The sequence below is a fragment of the Anabrus simplex genome, chromosome 1 (assembly GCF_040414725.1).
Source record: "Anabrus simplex isolate iqAnaSimp1 chromosome 1, ASM4041472v1, whole genome shotgun sequence".
NCBI classification, from domain to species: Eukaryota; Metazoa; Arthropoda; class Insecta; order Orthoptera; family Tettigoniidae; genus Anabrus; species Anabrus simplex.
In genome coordinates this window covers 291,599,039-291,619,431 of record NC_090265.1, presented here as the reverse complement: position 1 = coordinate 291,619,431, position 20,393 = coordinate 291,599,039, and the positions used below count along the sequence as shown (strand labels likewise).

The 20,393-nt window shown below is 39.0% G+C and overlaps 1 protein-coding gene across 1 annotated transcript in view; it reads left to right on the top strand.

Annotated features, from left to right (window-relative positions):
* Positions 1-16,336, top strand: part of LOC136856721 (esterase FE4) — a 52,278-nt gene extending 35,942 nt beyond the window's left edge. The window contains exon 2 of the mRNA XM_067134790.2: positions 13,352-16,336. Within this exon, the coding sequence (XP_066990891.2) occupies positions 13,400-15,067 (1,668 nt within the window). The 5' untranslated portion in view covers positions 13,352-13,399 and the 3' untranslated portion in view covers positions 15,068-16,336. The remainder of the gene's footprint in view (positions 1-13,351) is intronic.
* Positions 16,337-20,393: the final 4,057 nt, after the last annotated feature.

Here is a 20,393-nt window from a genome sequence, read left to right as displayed (position 1 = left end):
AATGTTACAGACGACATTCGCTATGCGATGGACAAAAGACAAGTTACCATCCTAGCTCTTCTTGACTTATCTAAAGCTTTTGACTCAGTTGACATAGACATTTTATTTTCCAAACTATTTAAACTCCAGTTCTCGACAAACAGTCTTCAGTGGATGAATTCATACCTCTGCGGTCATCTGCAGTGTGTAAGAAATAACAATAATGAATATTCATCCTGGAGAACCGTAGGGGTTGGTGGTTCACAGGGGTCTGTCCTAGGACCGCTTCTATATTCTGTATATATATCAATCATATTGCGTCATCGGTAAACAGCTGCAGACAGCACATGTACGCGGAGGATATACAATTATACTTGCACTGTGAACCGGAAAGGCTAACCGATGAAATTACAAATTTCAATAGAGACAAGAAATCTGTAACTGAACTGACACGCATGGACTTAGATTAAATAACGTAAAATCTCGAGCTATAATAATTTCACATCCTCCGCTTTGTTCAAAGACCATAAGCAACTTCACTTTGCCAAAACTCTACCTAAAAAATTCCCCCATTGATTCCAGAGAATCTGTCAAAGATCTTGGTGTTATGATAGAAGAACATCTTTTTTGGAAGCAGTAGACTACAAGCGTCTCCAGTAAAGTTATTGCGATACTTAACTCACTTAGAAGATTCCGTAATATATTTTCTCGAGTATTAAAAGAACGCCTCATTTGCACCCTGGAATTACCTCATTTCAACCACTGGGAGCCGTGTACAACGACCTGACTGCTAGTCTGAACGACAAACTATAACGTGCGCAGAACTTCTGTGTTCGCTATATGTATGTGACCTACGTTACTATGACCATGTTACACCTGCTTACAATAAACTCGGTTGGCTAAATCGGAAATCTTCATGTTTTATGCCATCTTCATCGAATACTCGCCTCATGCTCACCTCCCTACTGGTACAGTCAATTTCACCACCTCTCATCCAATCACAGTTTCGGAACATGGTCGAAATTTGATACACTCTTATCTATTCCACCTCACTGCACCACACGCTACACAAACTCATTTGTTATTTCCTCGGCACGGCAATGGAATACACTACCCGTCTCTGTCAGAGGAGCCTCATCTACTAGTCTTAGGCAACTTTGTCACCGATACCTACTGAGTACTAGTTGAAGTCCTAAATTTATTCGTACGTTATGGAAATATTGTAGATTTACCCTTCCTCAAACTATAGACTTTATTATTAAGGATAATATAAATTAGCTAATCATGTCAAAATTGTGTAAATAATCATCTTCATCGTCATCATCATTTTCCCATTTTTTCCTATTTTTATTATTACTCTTTATCATAATATTGTATTGTTTAGTAGTTGCAAGATGTTTCAATTGTAAGTCTATTTATTTTAATTTTGCACTTGTAAATACTGTATTTTCTGGTTAGATGTAGGAGAGAGCGTAATGGCCTTAATCTTGCAAGATAAAATAAATCCATTGTATTGTACTGAATTGTACATTTTGATCCTAGCCCGACCTCGTGATGTAATCCTCTTTCTTTGAGTTTCACCTCCCATGAACTTATTACTTTTCCTGGGACGCAGTTAAATAGAATCAGAGAAAGTCCTTCTCATTGTCTAACATCGGTATTATTATTATTACTGTTATTAATAATAATGTTTTTATTTCTGTCACATTTCTAAAACTAAATAACATATCACAATTGTATTTACGAAGCCCTGGTCTAGAAAGCTAAGAATAACGGCCGAGAGGATTCGTCGTGCCGACCACATGACTCCTCATAATCTGCAGGCCTTTGCTGTGAGCAGCGGTTGCTTGGTAAGCCAAGGCCCTTCAGGGCTTCTGTGTCATGTGGTTTGATTTGTATTTACTAAGTAGTATGTCATTTTATTTTTGTATGTTATACAGTATAATCACTATCGCGTGTTCCTGTCGTGGTTGCTAGAGTAGAACGCAGCCCGGAAGGCGGTTTCGTTGCGCAGAGAGAGACAGAAGTATGAGGTGCGGTGATGCCAATGTGGCTACTCATAACAGCATGTATGTGTAAACATTTTCTCACCCAGTTATATCTTGAATTCCAAAGCGATGACCTATATTTTTGTGGGCTTAAACGTTTTCTAAAAGTCCAAATTAATTTTTAATATCAAACCCCGCGAAGGTGTTGAGGAAAATTTTCGAGATATTAAGGAAGGTAAATGGATGGTCCAGATTCAATGGCGTAGGATATTCGCCATTTCTATACATATCAAATATTGTTGTACGCAGAACATTTTTATTGAAATCATTGAGGACCGTCACTGGCTTCTTCCTCTAAGGGTTCTTCTCTGGCGACCTGAACACCGCATTATTTTTATTTCCGAAGCTTGTTTTATCCTCTGTACTGTTTGCAGGCTGATAAGACACGCGAGTGCTGTCTTCTTTTGAAGCGTGGCAACATGGCGTTCCTCACCTTCTCCGCCTATGAACGCCTGCTGCTGCATGCTTACCAAATACAAATACACTTTAAATACTATTTCCCTCGCCTGTCGATGGAATACTTGTCTTTTTGATCTTCCTGGATCTATCGTACACATGCAAATAGTTCCCTAAATTCGTTGATTATGATATCTATATATATAAAGTAGCTTGTCCTGACTGACTGACTGACTGACTGACTGACTGACTGACTGATTCATCATCGCCGAGCCAAAACTACTGGACATAAAGAAATGAAATTTTGGGGATATATTCATATTAAGATGTAGGTGCTCGCTAAGAGAGGATTTTTGGATATTCCGTCGCTAAGGGGGTGAAAAGGGGGGTGAAATTTTAAAATGAGTGTGTCTATATCTCAAAACTTTAAAAGTTTACAGATGTGAAAATTGGTATTTAGAATCTTCTTTAAAAATAAGGAAACACGTATTTTTTTGTTTTCAGACAATCCCAATAGGAGGGGTGAAAAAGGGTGAAAAAGGGGTTGAATGCCTTTAATCCGGATACGCTACTTATATCTCAGAAACTGAAGATATTACAGACCTCAAAATAGGTACTTTTGATCGCTTTCAAAAATAAAGAAACACATATTTTTTTGTTTTTGGAAAATCCAATTAATGCGAGGGTGAAAAGTGGGGTGAATTTTTAAAATGAGTGCATCTATATCTCAAAAGTTTTAAAGTTTAGAGATGTAAAAAATTGGTATTTAGAATCTTCATTAAAAATAAAGGAACACGTATTTTTTTGTTTTCGGAAAATCCCAATAGGAGGGGTGAAAAGGGGTGAAAGATGGGTTGAATGCCTTTAAAGAGAATACTTATATCTTAGAAACTGAATATATTACAGACCTGAAAATTGGTATTTGGGATCTACTTTAAAAATAAAGAAACAGGTATTTTTTCGTTTTTGGAAAATCCAAATAATGGGGGTTGAAAATGGGGGTGAATTTATAAAATGAGTGTGTCTACATCTTTAAACTTTAAAAGTTTAAACATGTAAAAATTGGTATTTAGAATCTCCTTTAAAAATAAAGGAACACATATTTTTTGTTTTCTGTAAATCCCAATAGGAGGGGTGTAAAAGGGTTGAATCCCTTTATGAGGACACATATATCTCAGAAACTGAAGATATTACAGAACTGAGAATTTGTATATGGGATCTCCTTTAAAAATAAAGAAACACGTATTTTATGTTTTTGGAAAATCCAATTAATGGCGGTTTACTGGAGTGAAAAATTGGGGTGAATTTTTTGAAAGACTATATCTACAGAATATCTGAGAAAGGTAAAATGTTACAGACGTAAAAAGTGGGTATTTGTAATTTCCTGTAAATGTAAAGAAACATGGGTGCTTCGTTTTTGGAAACTCCACTTACGGGAAAATAAAAAGGGGTGAAATTTTAAAATGAGAATATCTACAGTATACATAATTTGATATTTGGAATCTGCTTTAAAAGTAAAGAAACACGTATTTTCAGAAAATCCAATGAAGGGGGGGGGGGGGAAGAATTGAAAAATTACTTGACTTAATTGTATGAGAATACATACATCTAATAAAAACTAAAGTTGTTACAGACGTGAAAATTGGTATTTGGCTCTCCTTTAAAAACAAAGAAAAACGCTTTTCGAAGGGGAAACCATCTTGGGCGGCTGGAGTGAAAAGGAGTTGAATTCCTTTCATGAGGACACACAAATCAAAAACTGAAGAAGTTAAGAGTCGTGATAATTGGTATTTAGAAGATCATTTACTATTAAAGAAACAAGTATTTTTCCCGGAAAATTCACCTGCGGGGGGGGGGGGTGAAAGGAAGTGAAAAAAGGTGAATTATTTTTATGGGGATGCTTATATCTCAAAACTGAAGGTAATAGACGTGAACATTGGTGTTTGGAATCTCCTTTAAACATAAAGAAACACGCCTTCTTTTAATTTTTCTTTGGTGGGGGGCGGTAAATATACTTAACGGCGGTGGTGTGTAAAAGGAGGTGAGACCAATTGATTTTACTTTTCATAACGTACTTGTAAGGAGCCTCCGTTTCTCACTCGGCAGCGCGCCGGCCTCTCACAGCTGGGTTCCGTGGTTCAAATCCCGATCACTCCATGTGATATTCGTGCTGGACAAATCGGAGGCGGGACAGGTTTTCTCCGGACACTCCGGTTTTCCCTGTCATCATTCATTCCAGCAACACTGTAAAATATTTAATTTCATTTGTCATTCATCGCTCATTGCCCCAGAGGAATGCTTCGGCAGCCGGCACAATTCCTACTGTCGCCGCTAGATGGGGGCTTTATTCATTCCATTCCTGACCCTGTCGAATGGCTGGAAACAGGCTGTAGATTTTCGATGTACTTATTTGGATCATAAACCGATCATTTTTAATCTTTCCTGGGTTCGATTTCAACAGCCATCTTTTCCTTCGGAGAACATTCTTAGATTACAGCAGACTCTCCTGGCATATACAGTAAATAAAAATTTAGACACATTTGAAATAAACGATAGGAATGAGATTGACCGTCAAATTATTCACCTCTATAATAAGGTCAATAATGCACGGAAGTATGTCATTCCTATCGCCAGAAATCCCGCACACTTGCCTACGGGCGACAATGGTGCTGGTCACATTGTCAACAATGACAATGGTAGCAGATGTAATTTACCGCCAAGTAGCGGTCTTGCACCTTGCTGTGGGGTCCAGAACATCTAATGATAATAATAATAATAATAATAATAATAATAATAATAATAATAATAATAATAATGTTCTGGACCGTCATCAAATTGTGCGGACCGCGCTGGAAACGGGTCCTGGCCTGGTAATGACTACGAATACAGTCAAGCCGCGGGTTCAGTACCGCCAAGGCACCCAAGATGACACCACGCCGGATCTCCGTCAGGATTTGATCCATACTAAAAATGCTTATAGGAAAAGATGGCAAAGATTTAGGGACCGAACTGACCGCGTGGAATACCTGGACCTACCTCGCGAAGTACGAAATCGATTGTTGGAAAGAAATATTGAAAAATGTGAGGAACTTTGCCGTAATCTCTCAGAAAACGAGTCAGATCGCGAATTTCGGAGGATTATATACAAAACGTTAAGCATTTAATTATAAATTTCAGTATAATACCGTAGCGAAGCACGGGTATCTTGCTAGTCTATATATATAAAGTAACTTGTCCTGACTGACTGACTGACTGACTGACTGACTGACTGATTCATCATCGCCGAGCCAAAACTACTGGACATAAATGAATGAAATTTTGAGGATATATTCATATTAAGATGTAGGTGCTCGCTAAGAGAGGATTTTTGGATATTCCGTCGCTAAGGGGGTGAAAAGGGGGTGTGAAATTTTAAAATGAGTGTATCTATATCTCAAAACTTTAAAAGTTTACACATGTGAAAATTGGTATTTAGAATCTTCTTTAAAAATAAGGAAACCCGTATTTTTTATTTTCAGAAAATCCCAATAGGATGGGTGAAAGAGGGTAAAAAAGGGGTTGAATGCCATTTAATCAGGATACCGGTACTTATATCTCAAAAACCGCAGACATTACAGACTTGAAAATTGGAACTTTTGTTCGCTTTTAAAAATTAAGAAACACGTATTTTTTTGTTTTTGGAAAATCCAATTAATAGGAGGGTGAAAAGGGGGGTGAATTTTTTAAATGAGTGCATCTATATCTCAAAACTTTTAAAGTTTACAGATGTAAAAATTGGTATTTAGAATGTTCATTAAAAATAAAGAAACACGTATTTCTTTGTTTTCGGAAAATCCCAATAGGAGGGGTAAAAAGAGGTGAAAAAGGGGTTGAATGCCTTTAAAGAGAATGCTTATATCTCAGAAACTGAAGATATTACAGACCTGAAAATTGGTGTTTGGGGTCTCCTTTAAAAATAAAGAAACACGTATTTTTTGTTTTTGGAAAATACAATTCATGGTGGGGCTGAAAAGGGGGTGAAATTTTAAAATGAGTGTATCTATATCTCAAAACTTTTAAAGCTTATAGATGTAAAATTTGGTATTTAGAATCTCCTTTAAAAATAAAGAAATACATATTTTTTATGTTTTCGGAAAATCCCAATAGGAAGGGTGGAAAAGGGTGAAAAATGGGTTGAATGCCTTTAATGAGGCTACTTATATTTCAGAACCTGAAGATATTACAGACCTGAAAATTGGTATTTAGAATCTTCTTTAAAAATAAGGAAACACGTATTTTTTTGTTTTCAGAAAATCCCAATAGGAGGGGTGAAAAAGGGTGAAAATGGGGGAAAATGGGTTGAATGCCTTTAATCAGGATACCGGTACTTATATATCAGAAACAGAAGATATTACAGACCTCAAAATTGGTACTTTTGATCTCTTTTAAAAATAAAGAAACACGTATTTTTTTGTTTTTGTAAAATCCAATTAATGGGAGGGTGAAAATGGGGTGAATGTTTAAAATGAGTGAATCTATATCTCGAAACTTTTAAAGTTTGTTGATGTAAAAATTGGTATTTAGAATCTTCATTAAAAATAAAGAAACACGTATTTTTTTTTTGTTTTCGGAAAATCGCAATAGGAGGAGTGAAAAGGGGTGAAAATGGGTTGAATGCCTTTAATGAGGATACTTATATCTCAGAAACTGAAGATATTACAGACCTGAAAATTGGTGTTTGGGATCTCCTTTAAAAATAAAGGAGCACCTATTTTTTGGTTTCTGGAAAACCCAATTAAGGGGGGTGAAAAGGGGGGGTAATATTTTAAAACGAGTGTATCTATATCTCAAAACTTTTAAAGGTTATAGATGTAAAAATTGGTATTTAGAATCTCCTTTAGGAATAAAGAAACACGTATTTTTTTGTTTTCGGAAAATCGCAATAGGTGGATTGAAAAGGGGTGAAAAATTGGTTGAATGCCTTTTATGAGGCTACTTATATTTCAGAACCTGAAGATATTACAGACCTGAAAATTGGTATTTAGAATCTTCTTTAAAAATAAGGAAACACGTTTTTTTTGTTTTCAGAAAATCCCAATAGGAGGGGTGAAAAAGGGTGAAAATGGGGGAAAATGGGTTGAATGCCTTTAATCAGGATACCGGTACTTATATATCAGAAACCGAAGATATTACAGACCTCAAAATTGGTACTTTTGATCTCTTTTAAAAATAAAGAAAAACGTATTTTTTTGTTTTTGTAAAATCCAATTAATGGGAGGGTGAAAAGGGGGTGAATGTTTAAAATGGGTGAATCTATATCTCGAAACTTTTAAAGTTTGCTGATGTAAAAATTGGTATTTAGAATCTTCATTAAAAATAAAGAAACACGTATTTTTTTTGTTATCGGAAAATCGCAATAGGAGCAGTGAAAAGGGGTTAAAATGGGTTGAATGCCTTTAATGAGGATACTTATATCTCAGAAACTGAAGATATTACAGACCTGAAAATTGGTGTTTGGGGTCTCCTTTAAAAATAAAGGAGCACCTATTTTTTGGTTTCTGGAAAACCCAATTAAGGGGGGGGTGAAAAGGGGGGGGTAATATTTTAAAACGAGTGTATCTATATCTCAAAACTTTTAAAGGTTATAGATGTAAAAATTGGTATTTAGAATCTCCTTTAGGAATAAAGAAACACGTATTTTTTGTTTTCGGAAAATCGCAATAGGTGGATTGAAAAGGGGTGAAAAATGGGTTGAATGCCTTTAATGAGGCTAGTTATATTTCAGAACCTGAAGATATTACAGACCTGAAAATTGGTGTTTGGGATCTCCTTTAAAAATAAAGAAACAGGTATTTTTTGTTTGTGGAAAATCCAATTAATAGGGGGGTGAAAAGGGGGTGAATTTTTAAAATAAGTGTATCTATATCTCAAAACTTTTAAAGTTTATAGATGTAAAAATTGGTAGTTAGAATCTCCTTTAAAAATAAAGAAACACGTATTCTTTTGTTTTCGGAAAATCCCAATAGGAAGGGTGTAAAAGGGTGAAAAATGGGTTGAATGTCTTTAATGAGGCTACTTATATTTCAGAACCTGAAGATATTACAGACCTGAAAATTGGTATTTTGGATCTACTTTAAAAGTAAAGAAACACGTATTTTTTTCGTTTTTGGACAATCCAAATATGGGGGATTGAAAAGGGGGGTTAATTTTTTTAAATGAGTGCGTCTACATCTTAAAACTTTAAAATTTACAGATGTAAAAATGTTTGTTAGAATCTCCTCTAAAAATAAAGGAACACGTATTTTTTTTATTTCCTGTAAATCCTAATAGGATCGGTGTAAAAGGGGTGAAAAATGGGTTGAATGCCTTTAATGGGGATACATATATCTCAGAAACGAAAGATATTACAGAACTGAAAATGTGTATATGGGATCTCCTTTAAAAGTAAAGAAAGACGTAATTCTTAGTTTTTGGGATATCCAATTAATGGCGGTTAAACAGGAGTGACAAATTGGGGTGAATTTTTTGAAAGACTGTATCTACAGAATATCTTGGAAACGTAAAATGTTACAGACGTAAAAAGTGGGTGTTTGGAATCTCCTGTAAATGTAAATAAACATAGGTGATTTGTTTTTGGAAACTCCACGTAGGGGAAACTCAAAAGGGGTGAAATTTTAAAATGAGAATTTTTACAGTATATCTAAAAAAACTTAACATGTTACAGAAGTGAAGGTATTTTTTATCTCTATTAAACATAAAGAAACGTGTGTTTTTAGTTTTCGGAAATACCACTTGGGTGGAGGGGGGTGGTAAAAGTGACTGAAAATGGTGTTGAATATTTTAATTAGGCTACTGATATCACAAAAATGAAGACGTTACAGACGTGAAATTTGATATTTGTAATCTGCTTTAAAAGTAAAGAAACACGTATTCTCGGAAAATCCAATGAAGGGGTGGGGGTGGGGGGAAGAATTGAAAAATTAATTGGCTTAATTGTATGAGAATACATACATCTAATAAAAACTAAAGTTGTTACAGACGTGAAAATTCGTATTTGGATCTCCTTTAAGAACAAAGAAAAGCGCGTTTTGGTGGGAAACCATCTTGGAGGGCGGGAGTGTAAAGGAGTTGAATTCCTTTCATGAGGACACATAAATCAAAAACTGAAGATGTTAGAGTCGTGATCATTGGTATTTAAGGAGATCCTTTACTATTAAAGAAACAAGTATTTTTTGCGGGAAAATTCACTTGGCGGGGGTGGGGGAGGGGAGTATTGTGATATGAAGTGCAGAAAGTAAATTATTTTTATTGGGATACTTATATCTCAAAACTGAAGGTAATAGACGTGAACATTGGTGTTTGGAATCTCCCTTAAACATAAAGAAACAAGCATTCTTTTAAATTTTTTTGGGGGGGTGGCGGTTAATAATCTTAACGGCGGTGGGGTGTAGAAGGAGGTGAGAACAATTGATTTTAGCTGTTATTAATGTACTTATAAGGATCCTCCGTTGCTCAGGCGGCAGCGCGCCGGCCTCTCACAGCTGGGTTCCGTGGTTGAAATTCCGGTCACTCCATGTGACATTCGTGCTGGACAAAACGGAGGCGGGACAGGTTTTTCTCCGCATACTCAGGTTTTCCCTGTCATCAGCCATTCCAGCAACACATAATAGTAATAATAATAATAATAATAATAATAATAATAATAATAATAATAATAATATTCCGGACCGTCGTCAAATGTGCGGACCGCGCTGGAAACGGCTCCTGGACGGGTAATGACTAAGAATGCAGTCCGGCCGCGGGTTCAGTGCCGCCAAGGCACCCAATATGACACCACGCCGGATCTCCTGAAGGATTTTATCCATATTAAAAATGATTATAGGAAAAGATGGCAAAGATTTACGGACCCATCTGACCGGGAGGAATACCTGAGCCTAGCCCGGGAAGTACGAAATCGATTGCTGGAAAGGAAGATTGAAAAATGGGAGGAAACGTGCCGTAAAATAATAGAAAACCAGTCAGATCGGGAATTTTGGTGGATTCGCGCAGAAAACCAGTCAGATCGCTAATTTCTTCGGATTATATATCTAAAACAATAAGCATTCAATTATAAATTTCAGTATAATACCGTAGCGAAGCACGGGTATCTTGCTAGTTTACAAATAAAACTCTAAACATTCACTCGTAACCCGCACAAACAGGCATCTCTTACTGGAATGATTCTATTGGCTCAGCGGAAAACAAAGCGCGCGAATGTTACTGCGCAACCCTCTTCAAACCGCCTTCCGGGCTGCGTACTACTCTAGTGTGGTGTATTGTCTGAATGTGAAGAGGAGAGTGTTGGGACAAACACAAACTCCCAGTACTCGAGGCAGAACAAATAATCAGATGCAATTAAAATCCCAGACCAGACAGAGAATTGAACCCGGGACCCTCTGAACTGAAGGCCTCTACGCCGACCCTTCAGCCAAGAAGTCGGATGAAACATAGCTTACTAATCAGTCAAAATCTTACAATAAAGAGAAAACTAAAATTAAATTTCCATTTGTTACAGTTTGTTACTGCCCGTCTTGTGGCCATGATATTTAAGGTGTCAAGTCCATACGGTCTGACCCCGTGATTAGCTGGTTCGAGTCACGTTGCTCGAAAACATTTTCACCATCAGAATGTTGGCCAGCAGTGTAGGACAGGTGGTGATATACAATTTCAATTCACTAGATTGCGTATCAAAAGCCTGGGGATTCTCAGTACTCATTTGGAGTTTGATGGTGATTTGTCCGTCGGATGGCGACGTTAAGCCTAGAACAGGCCCCCCTTGCTGATTTTCGACAGGAGTAGGCTATGTAGCCCACCGGCACCGGGTTTCATCCTCTCCCTTCCTGTTGTCATATATCACGTCATTCATTTAATCTCATTTATTCCTCTAATGAGATTGACGTCAGGAAGGGCATCCGGCCGTAAAAGCTCGCTACGGAGATTCATATCACTTCATACCCGACCCCGAACAGAACGGGACAAGAGTTGGACATACAAATGTTGTAATCTACATAAATAAAGTTGTAGGGGCTCCGATGTCTGGAATTTCGTTTGTTTTGCCAATGCCGGGGCTGTACCTTAATTAAGCCCACGGCCGATTCCTTCCTATTCCTAGGCCGTTCCTCTCCCATCGTCGCCATAAGACCTATCTGTGTCGGTGCGACGTAAAGCAACTAGCAAAAAAATGTTTTGCCAATTTCTCAGATATTTATCCGTTTTAGGTCAACTCAAGACCGTATCAGTGGTTTTTATTTTTCGTGTCTGTATGTCTGTTTGTTAGACCAACACGGCGAAACGGCTGGATAGATCATAACCACACTTCACATTTAGAGTATACTCATCCCGGGGAAGGTTTCGATATGCATATCACTTAAAACTGTCTGAATAGACGGGGCGTTTATAGGAAAACCAGAACAGTTTTCTTCCATTTTCTCTTACACCATTGATTGATTGATTGATTGATTGATTGATTGACTTTCTGTACAATCCGTGGACTATATGTGAAACGTCCCTTCATTATAAACAACTTTTTTTATGTTCATAATCTCGCTTACTCTTCAAATAACGGAGAAACATACTATTTTCTGCGGGTCTCACGCTCTGCATTGAGTGCCCGGTAGACCGACAACGAACCTACAGGTTACCATGGTAACGTCTCTGCTTGCCAGCAGGGAACTAACTTATTGGCATTTCCGTCATCATTCCTGTAAACTCGTGGTTGTTCATTGGGTAGAAAGCAAGAGAGACGTTAATCGGCCATTTTTGCGGGATATTGGCGGAATACCGTTGGAGGTTACAATTGTCCTCGGATAGCATTAAGGGGCGTTGTTGATATTTGAACAGTATTGCGGAGTGTAGCCCATTATTTCACACCGTGAGGTATTTTCTGGTAATTGCTGTCATTTTTACTGTATTTTACTCTATTTCTATTCTACTTCTGTTTTCCACTTTAATTTCTTGCCTCTGCTTTGCCTCTTTAGGTTTAAGTCATTCTCTTATCTGTTTATCTAAGAATCCATGCGCCTAAATTTCTCCTCTGTTACCGCATTCTTATATCTGTAACTCATACCATCACAATTTTTTGAGGGGTATTTTCTTTTCCAATACATCCACTTGGTATTTACGTATGTGTCCTATCCGTCTGTCCTCAGTTATAATCCCATTTTCTATTAATTTCAACTTTCTTAGCTGTATTACATTCTTCCTTAATTTATCCGTATGTATGCAATTGCTAATCCCAAAACATGGACACTCTGTTCTTTGAGGAAAAATTCCAAGCTGTTCAAGTGTATAACTTTCGGCCCCGGAAACTATCGAAATATGGCTGCATTTTAATGACGGCGCAGACCTTCGTTTCGGGATAGTTCTTTTCTAAACGGTAAGTCGTTTTACAAAACTGATAACACAATTGCAGTTCAATTGGGAGAGATCTACAGCTATGGTCCTATGATTTATTGTCATGTTTCGATTGTTGATACGTTAGATAGCTCTCCATTTCTCAATTATAATCACATATCTCCAACTCGAGTGTGACTGGCATTAGGAAAAGAGGCCTGTCTTTATAATTAAAACTCCATCTCTACTGTGAATGGCGGTTGCGAAGTGAGCCTGCCGTTGTAGTAGAAACTCCCGAACTCGATTTTGATGGCAGTAGGGAATGTGACCTGACATTATTGTCAAAACTTCCCCAAAGCCTACCTAACATCGGAAAGAATGTATCTTACTTACTGTCTTTATAGTAATTTACGGAGAAATCCGTATACAATGTAGAATACCGTAGCGAAGCACGGGTATATTTGCTAGTTACAAATAGATCTGTATTTGTTTTACATGACAAGTCATTTCATTGTTAAAAATGTATTCTACACATGATGTTTTCATGAACATTGTTTTTTCTTTAAATACTGTTCCAGGTTCCTGAACTGTGGCAAATACCTGTGGATTGTGTTTGTCGTTTGAAGATGCTGCTACTAACCTCCTTCTGTACTTTGTTACTGCTGGTGGTGATACGTGCGACACATGATGAAGACATCGTAAAGATTGCTGAAGGAAGATTACGAGGGTCCAAGATGGTTTCTTTTCGCGGTCGAGAATTCCATGCCTACAGAGGGATACCCTACGCAGAGCCTCCAATAGGACCCCGACGTTTCAAACCTCCTCAAGCGAAATCGCCCTGGAGCGGAATTCTAAATGCAACAGTTGAAGGCACAGTTTGTTCTCAGATAGACCTAGGTACAGAGGTGTATGGTGGTGATGAGGATTGTTTGTTTCTCAATGTCTACGCTCACAATAATGGTAAGAGGAGCCCTGTTATTGTATGGATACACGGCGGAGGCTTCATTGAAGGACACGGTGGAATTAATATTACTGCCCCTCACTATCTTCTGGACCACGATGTTATATTAGTGACTTTCAATTATCGTCTGGGACCACTCGGCTTCTTGAGCACTGGAGATTCCGCCTTACCTGGTAACTACGCGCTCAAGGATGCCGTAGAGGTGTTACGATGGGTTCAAAGAAACATTGAGTCATTTGGGGGTAATCGTGATTTAGTGACTGTGTATGGTTACAGCTCTGGGGCTGCAATGGCACAAGGTCTGACCATGTCTCCATTAACGAAGGGGTTATTCCATCGTGTTATTTTTGAAAGTGGCTCAGCTCTACATCACTGGGCTTTCAAGCCGTCACCGGTACAAGAAGCACGTCAAGTTGCTAAGTTGATTGGATGCCAATCTACCGAATCCTCCAGCGGCATTGCAAAGTGTGTGACTGCTGCATCCGCTAAGGCATTAGTAGATACACTGTATAGTTTTCCTTACTGGGGCGTCAAATACCCACTTCCATACGGTCTGGTCGTGGAGGTACAAGATGACGATTCGGACCCTCCATTTTTGACCCAACCCCCTATACAACTTCTCCGTAAGGGACATGTCCTCAAAATTCCTGCCTTGACAGGAAATACCGCTGCAGAGAGTGCATTCATACCAGCTGTGGCAATTAAGAGCGATGCGTCAATGAAAGAACTTGATGAACATTTTGATCGCATTGTACTGAAAGGTTTCATTCCCGGTAATATTTCTGATGAAGATGTACGGGAGGTAAAAGAATTCTATTTTCATAGCAAGTCCGCTAAGGAAGCTACTTTGGAACAGTTAATAGAGTTAATTTCTGATACTACATACTACTACAATTCACATCGATCTGCGTTAGCGTTTGCCGGCGCTACCAATATGCCTGTATACGTGTATTTGTTCTCGTTTCAAGGGCGTGTCAGCTCAATTGTGACCGCGAACATTAATCCAACTCCCCTGGGAGTGGCCCATGGGGACGATCTTGTATATATATATGGTACAGTAGCTGACTTCCCAGGTGGTGAACCAAATTCGGAGGAGACGAAGACCATTATGCGTGTGACCAAAATGTTGGTCGATTTCGCATTGACAGGTGATCCTACACCGAAAAGAAGTGATTTAATACAAGTGAAATGGCTTCCCTTGCTTGGAGAGAGAAAACTATTTCGATATCTGGAAATAAATGAGGAACTAACAATGAAAACTGGGCCTTTTTATCCAGAAAGAATTGCTTTCTGGGATAATTTAATTGCCAAACGAAGGCGGGGTGAATTATGATGTATTTTATATCAGAGTCGTTTCTGGTGAACAGTAACAGAGAAGTTCACGAGAAGAAGACTTGCATTGCAATATTGTTTCAAATATAATATTTAGTGTTATTTTATTTTGTGCATGCTAATTTGCAGTTTTTTTTTTCATATTTCAACCACATGCTAAGTTGAAGAACAAATTTATATTAAAGGAACTGACACCTGTTACATAATTCTGTCAAAAATGTCGTCTGAACACGTGTATCCTGCGTTCAGTAACAAACTAACTTCCGCGCTGGTGTTTGTAAAGGCCACGGGACACAGCAATAACCGGATATTGTGCGTCATCAAATATAAATAACAAGTTACTGATTAAAGTATTCTTATAAATATTGTAATGATATATTTTCCTGTTACCTCAACCAGTGTACTGGCGTCCAATGTATCCGTTTACTAAAGATTCTGATGACAATTTATCTCTTAACTCGCATGAACACTATTTGGCCACCATCATACCCTTATTAAAACGTTTGATTTCATTTCTGGTACAGACTTAAAAATAACCTACTTACCTCTGCCAAAGCTAGTTGTGATATTTCCGCTCACTGTCTCTACAGATTTGACAGCTACCAACATTTTTCTTACAAAGGTCTACTATGTCCTTTCGTCTCGCCGTCCTAACAAACTTGTCAGCAACCGAATCAGAATAATTAAGACTGCTATTTGTTTTACATAGCACTAGCTCAGACAGGCCTTATGGGGACAATGACTAGCCCTAGTCACTACACACCTCCGCAGCCAACTTACTTCGACTAAGGTCTACCGAGACTATTTTTCTCACCGTCACTACACACCTCGGCAACCAATTTATTCAAACTGCGGTCTAGCATAACCTCCCCCTCACTGTCAATACACACCTTCTGGCCCTCCTGATGTCTAGTGTAACCTTCCCCTCGCTGTCACTACACACCTCCTCTCAACCAGATTTACCTCTGCTAAGGGTTTCAGTGAGATATCCCCTGCCGGACCAACAGTTGTATTTTATTAAGTTACCAAGCAAAGTGTCTGCCTGGATTTTCGCGACCTAGTCATTGCCACCAGTTAGGCTACTGAACGGGCATCCCGAACTGGAGTTTAGTAATAGTAGTGTGGCCAATTGCTGCCCGCTGCTCATGTAGCCAACAGTACGTGAGCCGCCCATTAAAGAGGAGACCACGCCCAATGTTACTTAACTGCGAAGTACTCAGGGGATCCGCCTACACCACTGGCTCCAATAACGCAGCGCTGGAAAATCAAGGACGGAAGATACAATCCGTACAATGGGTAACAGTAATATCGATAGAGATCTCTTATGAGATACACTAACGAGCTCCCTTGCCTGACGAGTTACTTCAAAGACGTCCTGACTTTCTGCTTCCTATTGTTTCAAGTCACATTGATCGATGCTGGGATAGGAAAAGCTTAGGTTTGGAAATGAAGCAGTCGTGTCCTGGATTAAGACACGGCCCTGGTATTTGTCTGGTGTGGAAATGGGGAACGAAAGAAAACATATTCACGGCCCCGACGATGGGGTTTGAACCCACCATCACCTGAATGCAAGCCTTTAGCTACACGACTTGTACCGCGTACCCAAATTACTCACCTTTCTTGACATTTTTCACAGTTTATTGGGGTCGGTAATTAATGAAAATTTGGCCCGTTTTACAGCCGAATGTCTTTGCTCACACCAATCCTATGTGGAGGTATCTACTTACCACTCCGTGTTTCTGTAGTGGTTGGCAGTGTGAAATGTTGTATGTAAAAGGAGAGCAGTGTATTGCGACGACCACAAAGACCGTGTTTCCGAGGCAGATGAATTAAAATCCTTGGCCCGGTTGGAAATCGAACCCGTGGCCTACATAACCGAAAGCCAGTACGCTGACCGTTCAGTCATGTACATTACCAGGTGCACACAAATTCTATACTGCTTTATCTTATATTTGTCTGTCAAGTTATCAGCTTAGAGGTTGGCTGGATTCTCAAATATCTACTCAAGGTATACAAATAAGCAAACCGTGAAAACCGATGAAAACGCCATCATGAAGTGTAGGCCTACTAGACACAAAGGGAAGTGAGGTAGTTCGGCCTCACTGAGGCAGGAAGTGATATTGCAGCATAAGTGACCCTATAACACACTCGTAATATCTTCAACAGCTTTCATACCGACATAGTTATAAATAAGATTGAGACTTCAATGGAAGCTACCTTTTGCTATGGCCTGTGCTAAGAGACAGGGCAAAAATACTGCCCCCATGAAGAGAAATCCACATAGGGTTCACTTGTACAGTCAATATTTAATTCTCATATTAGATTCCAAGGTTCTTCTACCACAAATTGTTCAGAATGTTCAGACTATACCTATATATTTTTAAATGGTTATACTGAACAACGTAAAATCTTTCTTTTCTTTCTTAATCCTTTTACCACCCAGGTTTGGTTTTTCCCTCGGACTGAGCGAGTGATTCAACCACTACCACCTCAAGGGCAGTGTCGTAGAGCGTGAGCCTTTGGGCCGGGGAGATAGAACTGGGAAGGAGGAACATTACATCGCCCAGGCGGCCTCCCCTGTTATGATGAACAGGGGAAAGAAAGAAAGCGGCCGTGGCCTTAGGTAACGTCCCGGCATTTGCCCTGGAGGAAAGGTGGGAAACCACGGAAAATCACTTCGAGCATGGTTGAGGTGAGAACCGAACCCCCTCTATTCAGTTAACCTCCCGTGGCAGAGCCGGGAATCGAACCCGGGCCTCTGGGGGTGGCAGCTAATCACACCAACCACCACACCACAGAGGCAGACGTAAAATATATCACATATGGAAACAAGATGGTGCAAAAAAACTCAAAAGGTCACTGTTTAACAATATGAACTCATATATGTATTTATAAAGTAACATAGATGCAGAGAATATCAGAACTAGCTGATACTGACGCTTGACAGTTTCCTGAGACACGGGCTGGAGTCGCATACCCGAGTGCTTGTCGTGAGTGAGCCACCTGTCGGAAGGTCAACATAAGGGGGTCTATGCTAGAGCGGTCTTCAGGTAGCAAGAATTCCAATACAAATAATACAGGCGATCTGGTTTAATGGATACCATTCTGGTACATTTCAAAATCAGTATTAATTCCCTTCTCTCTTCTTCAAAATAATTAAATATAACACCATGAACCATAAAATGCGTATTATTCTTCGCAAATATGTAGGCATATAAACATTCAAAAGGAATTTGTAAATGTGTGAGTAAATATTTTAGCATTGCAAATTGTTGCTAAATAGAGGATAAATTATTTGCGTTCTGAGAAACAGAATATACTGTACAATGTGTCTTTCACAGTTGAAATTCTTTGTCTAGTTTTGGCACAAGTTTCTTCTAAGAGACGAATAATAATAATAATAATAATAATAATAATAATAATAATAATAATAATAATAATAATAATAATAATAATAATAATAATAATAATGTTATTGGTTTTACGTCCCACTAACTACTCTTTTACGGTTTTCGGAGACGCCGAGGTGCCGGAATTTAGTCCCCCAGGAGTTCTTTTACGTGCCAGTAAATCTACCGACACGAGGCTGACGTATTTGAGCACCTTCAAATACCACCGGACTGAGCCAGGATCGAACCTGCCAAGTTGGGGTCAGAAGGTCAGCGCCTTAACCGTCTGAGCCACTCAGCCCGGCTCTAAGAGACGAAATGGAACTAATTTCGTATGCTAATATGGCACAACTGAGGTGTTGAACATAACTAAGACACTTGCTGCACTTGTCAGACGATTGTGGAAACTCTGCCCAAAATGAACTGTTTAAAATATAAATACCTACCTTACTGTAAATACTTTCACGTGTTCTTTTGTTTTTCAGTGCTGTTTTGATTACTTTATAGAATTCCCTTCGCACAGCTCACTTAAGTAATATTCTACCGAGCGAGTTGGCCGTGTGGTTAGGGTTACGCAGCTGTGAGTTTGCATCCGGGATATGGTGGATTGGAATCCCATCATCTATAGCCCTGAAGATGACTTTCCGTGGTTTACCATTTTCAAACCAGGCAAATGCTTGGGCTGTATCTTAATGAAGGCCACATTCCCAATTCTAGCCCTTTTCCATCCTTCCGTTGTCGAGAACTTTCGATATGTTAGTGCGACGTTAAACAAATAGGAAAAAGTGTAATTTTCTGTATCCACTGACTACAACGCAAATACTGGCCTATCGGAAGACCCACTCCCGCCCTCTAGATACTGTCACTGAGCTCGAAAGTACCGGCATACCAGTGTTGCCTAACCATTACGGGTTTTCTACAGTGAGGTATGAAGCTCTCGCATACGCAGTATGAGTTCGTGTTGCGGGTTAAGACTCCCGGACTGTTGCCAATCTCTTATCATTTCTTATCAAAGGTCAACTCTGAGAAATGTTAGCAAGAGTTTATTTTGAAATATGCACTCAAATTGCTGTGATACGACGATGTCTTAACATGTCCTATTCTGCCACTGAACAGTACTTCTGCTTTCATTGCGATCTGCCAGGTAATAAACCGTGTCCCATGCTGGTAAAGCCATGGCCTTTCATACCGAGCGGTTAAGTTCCTTTGTTACTGAACACCCAGTAGTTCATATTCATTCCCCTTAGTTTATAAATACGTATCTACTGTAATAAAGAATAAGACTGATATGATTATGAATAAAGTTACACATTTAGAAATATTTGTAGTTGTTCCACAACTACTTTATGGTAGCTAAACACCCCTTAGCCTATCGAAAAGGATTTTATTTACTGACTAGCTGATGTACCCGTGCTTCGCTACGGGATTCTCAGAAAGACTGACTTTGTGCTTTTCCTAACCAGAAATCAACATAGGTCATTACAAAAACGTATGAATGTAGCGATTAAAAGCAATGCTATCATATAAAATACTCGATCAAATGGAAAGCCGCACGTTTTATCACTTTTAACGAACAGTGCTGCGGTTAGATTGCGGTGCCAATCTAATAGTCCAAAGTTCCAGAGCTGGGATGACCAGGCCGCAGATTGCCATGAACACTCATCTGCCATTATTCTGCTAAATATGCACACTGTTCATTCTAATCAGTGCCTCAGAGTAGGGATTGAATAGCCCGAATGCTATGATGATCCAGTGTGTTACATACCAGTAGTATCAGAAAATTTATAAACCAGGGGAATGGCATGCTAAAGAAGAAAGTTATCTAACTCCCCAGCTACTTCCCATCAATATTCAGACAGGCTGTTACACTCTGTACGACTGGGCGAGTTGACCGTGTGGTTAGCGGTGCGCAGCTGTGAGCTTGCATCCGAGAGATAG